Here is a 10,663-nt window from a genome sequence, read left to right as displayed (position 1 = left end):
AAATAATTAATTGATTAGTTATAATTAATACGGTTAAATAAAAATATTAAATAATTTAATATTTATTTCAATTAAATTAGGGGTAGTAATGAAAAAAGTAGAAATAAGTTTTTGTCCTATTCAATTCCATTCTGACTCGTTCTATAATAACTTGTATAGAATTCTTCCCATTTCTACATGTAGAATAATAAAGAGTTAAATCCTAACACACTCCTGTGAGTATCTGCCATGTCTCTATAATTATTAAAATTTAACAAATAAAATTAATTTTAAAATTTATATAATTATCATCACATAAAAATATTAAATAATTTGATATTTATTTTAATTCAATGAAATTAATAATTAATATATTAACATATTTAAATAAATTGAAAAAATATTTTAAAAACATATCGCATCAATTATGTTATTAATTGAAAAATTTTGATGTGAATAATATGGATTTGGATCCTCTAAAGTTTGAATTTCACTTTAGAGAATAAAGTGTGATTTTTTATTTTTGAATAGTTTCTCTTTCATATAAAGTTTGAATTTCACTTTAGAGAATAAAGTGTGATTTTTTATTTTTGAATAGTTTCTTTTTCATATTTATTTTTGGTCCACCTATAAAATTAATGATAAAAAATTACACTTTACTCTTTAAAGTGAAATTCAAGCTTTAGATCCAAATCCGAATAATATATAGCAGGTAATAGATAGGAATGAGGGAAAACCCGAAAGAGCGGGAACTGGGAAGTAGGAAGTTAGAAGAGAACGCAGAAACAGAGAAACCCTAATCGCCATGGACATGATCAGCGACTTGCCGGATTGCATACTCTTACACATCCTCTCCTTCCTCCCTACCAAAACCGCCTTCCTCACCGCCGTCCTCTCTCGCCGCTGGACCCACCTCTGCCACGACCTCCAACACCTCTACTTCGACCAAAACCAATTTCGAAACCGCAATACTTGGTCAGATTTCAGTGCAAAAAAGCGATTTCTCGACATTGTTAATTGGATTCTCTCCCGCCACAAAGCGCCGCCAATTCGAACCTTTCGTCTCACCTGTGACCTAAATCAATCCGATGAATACACTCTGGAGTGGTTCATTAGAAAGGTTTTAGGGCCAAACCTCGAGGAATTGAACCTCCAACTCTCCTCCATCTTGTGCTCCGTTGCCAGAGTCGCTATTCCCAACGGCGTTTTCAGCTGCACTTCCCTCGTGACTCTCCGTTTAAACGGCGTCCACGTAAGAATCCCTTCGCCTTCTGCCCCGTCGTGCCGTTATCACTTGCCATCGCTCAAGACACTGCAATTGTATGATGTCAAAATCTCTGATGGTAACTTGGAGGAGATTCTCTCTCACTGCACTGCTCTTGAGACTCTTATTCTTGGCTATGTCCGTCAATCCTCCGTGAAGGTCCAATTGAGTATTTGTTTTCCTTCTTTGAAGAGTTTGCACTTCAAATCTTTTTATAGTGACGCTCTTAGATTGCTTGTTATAGACACACCATCTCTTAAACGTCTTGATATCCAAGTTGAGTTGTGGTTTCACGAGATCCGTGTTCGCAACTTGCACAATGTGGAGGACGCCCGTATCAACATTTCTAAGCAATCCTTTCTGCTTGAGTTTCTTGTGGAGCTTTGCAGGATAAGGATTTTGGAGCTGGGTTTTTCAGTGTTTTATTGTTTGCCTGAGGTTCCTCCGCATCGTATTCCAGAGTTTACCTGTTTACATACGCTAGAGCTTACTGTTAGGTGTTTCGACACAAGATACATAATGAATATGCTTCAGAAATGTCCCATGCTTAAACTTCTTGCTATTGTTTTTACCGCTAGACAATATATACTAGAGGTATTTCATGTTCTCATGTTCAAGCTATGATTTATGTAAGTTTGTTGTTTTGCTGGCAATTCTTTTTAAGTGTATTTGTTGTTTGTTGCTAGGATCCACATCCGTCACGAAAATGGGACCACTCAGTGAAGGTTCCTACTTGTCTTGCATCACATCTGAAAGTGATTAAAATCAAGAGATATTTTGAATCCAGAGATGATAGAGATTTTTTCGCCTATGTTCTTCAACATGGACTTGTTTTGGAGTCACTTGATATTCAGGTGGATGATACGAGATCTAAAGGATTTCCAGAAGAATTATCCTTTTTGCCAAGGAGCTCCAAGGCGTGCCAAATTAACTTTGCTATCTGTACGTATAATGGTGGATGATACGAGTCAGTATCTTACTAATTATGGCTGAATTTTTCATATCAGAAACAAGTTGTACTAGTTTGAGGAGATTCCCCCGAGTGATAAAGGAAACTTAAATTTTGATGATTTTTTCTTTTTGTATTTCAACACAGATGTCTCTTCAGATATTTATCATATATATTGTTGAACATTATACGTTCATTTTAAGGAAAATTTTTAAGTAGAAAATGAACAAACAATCAAACACTATGTGATGATTCAAGGGGAATCAAGAACACTGCAGTAAATACAGGGTGTTCTATGAATTTCTGAATGACTTCTATGATTTCGTTCATGTACTGAAGTGATATTGCAGTAAAGATTACTACTTTATATATATAGTCACCAATGATAATTGAATCAAAACACTAACAGAAATTATTCTGTTACAAACTCAGAAGTAACAGATTCTGAGGTGGATGTAACTGATTTAACTAACTAAACAGAATCCTGACTATTTCAGTTACTTCTCATTTCTCTAATTCTCTCTACAAAATATATTCATAAATTGTGTGGTGAGAATTATTATGAACATAGTTAGGGTGCATTTGTTCAATTTGGGGGACAAAAATATGATGTTCCTAATCAAAATTCACTTTTAATAGAACAAAATAGATTAAAGTACAATTAGCTTTTCGAAAATTTTGATTTCAGACTAATTATAATTAGTCTTTGGAAGAATATTATGGAAACCTGCTCCATGAGAATGCTTAGTTTGATTTTGTTGTCATCTAATATTATATGTAGATTGCGATTGGGCGTGTTTGTTTTATAATTTGCAAATTATGGGTTAGTTAGTTGAACAGAATTTGACTTTCTTTTTTAAAACAAATTCCTTAAACTATGATATGACACTTAATAATCATAGCATGACTATTTTTTTAACATTGCTGAAATGTACTTAAGAAATACTCCTAATGGGGGTGACAGATATAGTTATAGTTAGTTTATGTTTCTTTCTCCATAGATTGGTGAATGGAACGTTTCTCTTTTTTATTTTCTTCTATGCTAAATAAAAATGTCTTATATTATATATAGGATTAGAAGCCATAAAACAATTACTAAATTTAATTTTCTTATATAATTGCTATGTGTAAGGATATTTGTTTGTATTTAACTAAATCTGTTTTACTGATTTTTCAAAACGTAGAAAGATGTGTGGACATATTTTAAGAATAGCCATTTAAAAATTAAAACCATATATCAAAAAGAATATCTAAACGTAGTTACTCATTTTGTGGATTGCAAGAAATGGATGGAGATGACATTATCTTATTTTTCAGTTATAAAATTTACTAAATTAAATCACATAAATATCTTGGACATCAAATCTATTCACCTCACTATCTTTTTTCATGCTAATATATATATATTTCTTTCTTTCTTTTTTTATATTAAAATGATTAAATAAAAATGATAATAATTAATAGAAGGCTTTCAACACAAGACTCTGATGTGGCATCCCAGCTTGCACATGAAGGTTGTTGAAAGCTCTTAATCTCAATAATGTTTGCTTCAAACAAAATAAAACAGAACGATATTCGTTGACCAACTTTCATTCAACTACTTCTAGTTCTTGTTGAAAGAATGTTTTTGCAGTGATCATCAAGGACCCAAATTCAAGAACAATGGTTGACCCCTCAAAAAGTCAAAATCACTGGATGCTAATCCTTCAGAACAAGCCACAATCCATGTAATTCAATGCTCTTTTAGTCTTTTCCTTGCGCTTCAAGAATTAATATGAACACACTCTTTTTCAATGTTTCTTTGCACATGCATCATCAAGAGCTGAACTGTGATAGACCCTAGTCTCTTTCTCTCTCTTTCAGTGAATTTTTTCATTGGTCAAACTTGTTTGTTACATATGTTTAGGTGAAAAGAAGCAATATTGAGAAGAATTATCATAAATTTTCATGTGGGGTTTCATATTTCAAGCTTCTTTGAGGATGTTCTGATGTTAATGGAGCAGTGCAAGAACATGGGAGAAATTCAAGCAAAATTGAATTGTCAGTGTTCATCAAATTTGAAATCCATGCCACCAAATTCTCCTTCATTCAGGAGATTAACAACAAGAAGAGAAGGCAAGGGTGGTGGTGGTGGTGGCGGTGGCGGCAGCCGCAGTGCACAATGGTTTCAGAGCAACCGGATTCTGTTGTGGCTGTTAATGATTACCCTTTGGGCTTATGTTGCATTTTTTGTTCAGTCTAGGTGGGAAAATGGAGATAAAGAAGATGAGTTCTTAGGGTTTGGAAGCAGGTCAATTGATACAAACCCTGATTCTCAACAGAATCACCATCAAGATTTGATTGTTGATGAGAGAATTATAATGTCTTTTGATGATGAAATTGTTGGAAACAAATTGGGGGTTGGTGAAACAATGCATGTAGCTTCTTTGTCCAAGAAAGAAAATCTTGTTCAATCTGTTCCCAAAACCAGCTCAAAGAGGAAGATCAGACGCCGGAGTAAGAGGAAGCGAAAATCGAGAGGCGAGGGAATTGGTATAGAGGAGCAAGATCCAGAAATTCCCAAGACTAATAGTACCTATGGATTCCTTGTTGGTCCATTTGGTTCAATTGAGGATAGAATTCTGCAATGGAATCCTGAGAAGCATTATTTTGGAAGCTGCAACAGGAAGGGGGAATTCGCGCGCCTCGTTCGTTCGAAGAGGTTTGTGTTGATATTCCATGAGCTATCTATGACTGGAGCACCACTCTCAATGATGGAGTTGGGAACAGAACTTTTGAATTGTGGTGGTGCTGCTGTTTCAGCTGTTGTGCTTAGCAAGAAGGGTGGTTTGATGCAAGAGCTCACTCGGAGGCGAATCAAGGTGCTTGAAGACAAAGCCCAATTAAGCTTCAAGGCAGCAAGGAATGCTGATCTTGTCATTGCTGGATCAGCTGTCTGTGCATCATGGATTGGTATGAACAGATTGATAAAGTTTCCTTCTGTTGAGTTATATAGCTTTTATTATTGAAAAGTTGATGTTATTGTTTGTAAATAAGTGAAGAACTGACATTATTTATACTTTTGGGTAAGAGGGTTATGTTTAGTATGCATCATTTGGTACTTCTATCTGTAGCCGACCCTATTTAGTGGGACGCGAATTAGTTTTTTGTTCTAAAGTAGGAGGGTTATCCTTTCAATTCATAGATTCTTCAGTTTTTTGCATACTTATTGAATAGTGTGAGAGTTAAGATAGCAAAGAAGACATTTCAAATTTGCAGTGTATTTACTCTTAATATCTTACTATATTAACATAAACTTCTAGCCTTTTAATTATGGAAAATGCTAGAACTAGAAATTTTGCCAGAATGAGGTAACAATGTGTTTTTTCTATTCATGTTTAAACAGAACAATATATTGATCATTTTCCTGCTGCTGCAAGCCAAGTTGCTTGGTGGATTATGGAAAATCGGCGAGAGTATTTCGATCGTTCGAAGCAAGTCTTGCACAGAGTTAACATGTTGGCCTTCTTATCCAAATCACAATCTAAGCAATGGCAAAAATGGTGTGAAGAAGAGAGAGTGAAACTAAGATCACAGCCTGCAATTATTCCACTGTCAGTTAATGATGAACTGGCCTTTGTAGCTGGCATTCCTTCCATGCCGAACACTCCATCCTTCAGCGCCGAGAAAATGGCCGAAAGAAGGAAATTGTTGAGAGATTCGGTCCGAAGAGAAATGGGGCTGAATGATAATGACATGCTTGTGATAACTCTGAGTAGCATCAACACTGGGAAGGGACAGTTTTTGCTTCTTAAATCAGCAAGCTCAATAGTGGAACATGAACCATCATTGCAAGATGATAATAAAGAAATGAAAAGTTCTTCTGATATTGGAGACTACCTATCTTCTCTTGCTAGAACACATCATATTGGAAGATTATTGCTGCTGTTGAGGAAGAATAGCAGTGTAGCATTCAATGATATCTCAAGCACTTCTATGAACAGGTTACATGAACATACTATTTTGAACAGAGGAAGAGAAGATTTATCCAACAAAAATGCATCAAGGGAACAATCTCTCAAGATTCTAATTGGTTCTGTTGGATCTAAGAGTAACAAGGTGGACTATGTTAAGGGTATTCTGCATTTCTTATCACAGCATTCAAACTTGTCAAAGTCTGTTTTGTGGACTCCGGCCACGACACGTGTCGCCTCGCTTTACTCTGCTGCAGATGTTTATGTCATAAATTCTCAGGTAAATGCTGTTCAACTTATGAATGTTGAGAAAAACAAAAAACACTAATTGAATTTGAATAAATTGCTAATGTCTTTGAAAATTAACTAGTCTCTAAAATTATGAACAGGGATTAGGAGAAACATTTGGAAGGGTAACCATAGAAGCAATGGCATTTGGACTTCCGGTATGTTTGAATTCATGATAATAACTCAAGAATAAAATGGTATCTATTACTCTCAATTTGAGATAAAAATAGAGAAATTTCAATGAATATAAAAGAATACTAATTGGCAATAACTATGCTACTAATCTTCAAAATTTGATGTCTATATATATGGTTCAAATGAATGTTAATGGTTCATTTCCATTTAATCTTTGTGGAGTAGGTGCTTGGAACAAATGCAGGGGGAACTCAAGAAATTGTTGAGCATAATGTAACAGGTCTTCTTCACCCCATTGGACGACCCGGGATTCGTATCCTCGCACAGAATCTCCGGCTTTTACTCGAAAACCGGCCGGCGAGGGAAAGAATGGGAAGAAATGGAAGAAGGAAAGTGCAGAGGATGTACCTTAAACACCACATGTATACAAAATTTGTAGAGGTTCTTGTGAGGTGCATGAGGAGGACCAAATAATTTCTTAGCTTCTTTTTGTTTCTATGATCATCATATATTCTTTCATTCAAATATTTACATAGTGATGTGAATATATTCTACCAAAACTGTTAATATTCTGTACAATTTTTTTTCAGGAAATTAATTGTATGTTACATTTGTTATGCCTTTATACAAAGAAAAGTTCATTTATATTCCAACTTATACTACTTTATATCAAACAAGAGGATTGAATTGTAGCTTATTAATGTTTTAAAAGAAGATAGATAGTGTAAGATTTAGAAATAGAAAAATGTATGTGACAAAAAGAAGGAATTTATTTTATTTGACCGTTTAAAAGACTATATCATGCATTCAACTAAAATGAAAAATCACATTGACATTCCTCAACATTCAATAAAAATACTAAATAATGTGAACAATGGATATATCGAATATTCAATTCACTAGATGTGCGAATGGTTATCTTAATATTAAGATTTAGATGGGTAATTTAGGGTGTAATGTATTTTTACTTTATTGGGCCAATTTTAAAGTCCATTGTTCATATTGTTCACAAAATTTATTGTCTATCTAGCAAAATCCAAAAAAATGAGATATCATGGTCGATATTGCAAAACAAAAATGTTATATGAACACGAGAAATTAGTCCCTATATAATATATAGATACTTGTCCATAGTCATTGCCAAACGAATCTCAATCCAAATTTTCTAATACATATTATTGTTGCAAATTCAGAATATTCTGTGACTCCTATACAGTTTCAAGAGAGGTTGTCTTCTTGTCACTGCAAAGATCAACAAGCAATTCAAAGAACAAATTGAAATTATTAACACTGATCAAAATAATAATAATATATATTCTTATGCACATCATCATGCTCATAATAATGACTTTATAAAGTACATAATTCACATCTAACATTATTATTAGCAATAATAATGGGAAATATTGGTAATGTTATAAATGGGCTTAAGCCTGCAATTGGGATGATAATTGTTCAAGTTGCTTATGCTGGTCTTAGTATTTTATACAAATTGGTTGTAGAAGATGGTATGAACATGAGTGTACTCATTGCCTATAGAACCCTATTTGCAACATCTTTTGTTGTTCCTCTTGCATTCTTCATGGAAAGGTGATTATATATCTTTTCTTCTTTTTTTTATTTTTAATTATGAATAATTAATTAAAATTTTGTAGTATATATGTATGTATTATCTATCACATGAATGAAAAGTGTGTAATTCACGTTACAAACTCTCACATTCTCACTATGTATATATAGTGACATATAATAAAATGACTACATAAACATAAAATTCTTTTGGAAAGTTATCAGGTATATCCGGAAATACTGGTGTTCCAATTGTTTTAACCGTTGATCTAAATTAATATATATTATATTTTTTTTTTATAATTTAGATCAACGGTTAAAACAACTGAAACACTGGTATTTCCGGTATACCTAATAACCTTCCAATTCTTTTTTATTATATTTATATTAATGTCATAAAAAAATGCAATGAAACAGGAAGAGCAAGCCAAAAATTACACCAGATGTTCTCTTTCAATCATTCCTTTGTGGATTATTTGGGTAAGTTGGTACTAGTGATCTTAATGTTGTTTTTATATAGTATTTAACTTAAAAAAAAAAAGAGAATTTCAAAAATTATTTCCTGTTGAGATCGATGTGGAAAAAATTAGAAAAAATATTATTAAAAGAAGAATTTATTTTGATGACTCCATACAACAAAATCTAGGGTAACTTTACAACAAAATCTGTATGTGAGGGCAGTGGCATTTGCATCAGCAACATATGCTTCAACCATGACCAACCTTATTCCTGGTGTGACCTTCATCCTAGCCCTCTGTTTTGGGTAAGTCCATAATTTCCAATAATCACTTTTTTCGAGTTCGAATTTAATTTTGATGCACTTAGTTGTTTATTTGCATCCATTCTTTTAGATGACCAATTACACAGTAAATGTAAAAGATAATTATTTTTATTGACATGACATTACATAATTGGATATACGTGTAAAATTTACACCAACAATGCATGAAAATTATTTTTTTATTAAATAAGTACATGATTTATGAAAGTGAATAAATTAATTAAATTTGTGTGCATTAAAAATTTAGTTTTTCATTTTTTTTAGTGAAATATTAAATAGTTAGTAGACCGGTTCCAGTTTAAGGGACCTGTGTGAGAGTTGGGACTATCTTTCTTATTTTGTCTATGTATATATACCTTTGATATAGTACTTTGTATTTTGAACTTTGGCATGTATCTCAAAAAATCATCTTTTATATATATATATATATTTAAAATATAAAAATCTTTCTAGAATTGATTCCCAATGTAGGTCTATTCTATAACTAAGTTTTTCATGCAACTACTGCTTTAATTAATTTTGTCAGATTAGAAAGGTTGAAGATTAGAACATTAACAGGGAAGGCTAAGGTTATTGGCACTATAATGGGGATTGGTGGAGTCATGATCATCACATTCTATAAGACCAAAGAGATTCACATTTGGCCTACACATCATGTCAATATGATCAAGCACAACCAATCACACATTTCTCCTACTAATCAAGTTTTGGGCTCTGCTTTTGGTTTTGGAAATTGTTTATGCTATTCTATGTGGTTGATCCTTCAGGTTTTCTTTAATTTCTTCACTCATATGTATACTCTAATTTTCATAATATAAACGTTGTTCATCATATGTATTAGAAAATTAAATTGAAAAAGTATAGGTAGACAATGAAAATATTAAACAATGTGAACAATGGATATATCGGATATTCAATTCACTAGATGTGCGAATGGTTATTCTAGTACTAAGATTTAGGTAAGTAATTTGAAGTGTAGTGTGTTTTACTTGAATTGGGCCAATTTTAAGATCTGTTGTTCATGTTGTTTAAGAAAATCATTGGCTACCTAGCATAATCCAATTAAATTTGATACAATCTCAACTAAATCTTTAAAGTTATTGGTCTGATTTTCAAACTTTTATTCCAGTTTAATTTTCAAACAAGGATAAGATATTTTTTTATTTTTATGATAGGCTAAGATGAGTGAAAAATTCCCCTGGCAATATTCAAGTGCAGCATTGGTGTCAGCAATGGCATGTATTCAAGTAATTATATTTGCACTTTGCATGGAAAGAAATTGGAATCAATGGAAGCTTGGTTGGAATATCAAACTCCTCAGTGTAGCTTATACGGTATAGTTGTTGAAATAACAAAACTTTATTCATGGGTTGTAACTAATTAACATGTTTAATTTATTATTTAGATAATTAAGGGTTAATAATATTAAATTGTTTATTTAATATATATGAATTTGTGTATCAGGGAATAGTGGCATCTGGAATAGCTTTGGTTCTGATTTCATGGTGTGTGAGATTAAGAGGTCCACTTTATGCTTCTACTTTCAACCCTCTTTCTCTTGTCATAGTTACCATTGCAGCCTCTTTAATTTTGGATGAAAGACTCTATGTGGGAAGGTATACATCTTATTTAATTTGCTCTTAATTATTAAATACAAAAATATTTATCATGATATAATATATATATATTCTACCCTCATCTTCTCTTCTAGTTAAATATGTTTTTTTTTTTTATCAATTTAAGAA

The 10,663-nt window shown here is 32.6% G+C and overlaps 3 protein-coding genes across 3 annotated transcripts in view; all 3 read left to right on the top strand.

Moving 5' to 3' along the window:
* Positions 725–2,490, top strand: LOC107614648 (putative FBD-associated F-box protein At5g56700). Its single transcript, XM_016316790.2, has 2 exons — positions 725–1,837; positions 1,930–2,490. The coding sequence occupies exons 1-2, from the start codon at positions 785–787 to the stop codon at positions 2,203–2,205; spliced, it is 1,329 nt and encodes a 442-aa protein (XP_016172276.1). The 5' UTR covers positions 725–784; the 3' UTR covers positions 2,206–2,490.
* On the top strand, positions 3,645–7,118 carry LOC107619533. The gene is made up of 5 exons (XM_021111512.1): positions 3,645–3,919; positions 4,099–5,144; positions 5,578–6,425; positions 6,535–6,591; positions 6,794–7,118. Exons 2-5 carry the CDS (start codon positions 4,181–4,183, stop codon positions 7,040–7,042), a joined length of 2,118 nt encoding a protein of 705 aa, XP_020967171.1. The 5' UTR covers positions 3,645–3,919; positions 4,099–4,180; the 3' UTR covers positions 7,043–7,118.
* Positions 7,750–10,663, top strand: part of LOC107617174 (WAT1-related protein At1g68170-like) — a 4,789-nt gene continuing 1,875 nt past the window's right edge. Inside the window, exons 1-6 of the mRNA XM_016318948.2 lie at positions 7,750–8,158; positions 8,555–8,617; positions 8,784–8,900; positions 9,445–9,685; positions 10,094–10,252; positions 10,383–10,534. Of these exons, the coding sequence (XP_016174434.1) occupies positions 7,965–8,158; positions 8,555–8,617; positions 8,784–8,900; positions 9,445–9,685; positions 10,094–10,252; positions 10,383–10,534 (926 nt within the window). The 5' untranslated portion in view covers positions 7,750–7,964. The remainder of the gene's footprint in view (positions 8,159–8,554; positions 8,618–8,783; positions 8,901–9,444; positions 9,686–10,093; positions 10,253–10,382; positions 10,535–10,663) is intronic.

This window comes from Arachis ipaensis, chromosome B09 (genome assembly GCF_000816755.2).
Source record: "Arachis ipaensis cultivar K30076 chromosome B09, Araip1.1, whole genome shotgun sequence".
Lineage (NCBI taxonomy): Eukaryota > Viridiplantae > Streptophyta > Magnoliopsida > Fabales > Fabaceae > Arachis > Arachis ipaensis.
This window is presented reverse-complemented; position numbering and strand designations above follow the sequence as displayed.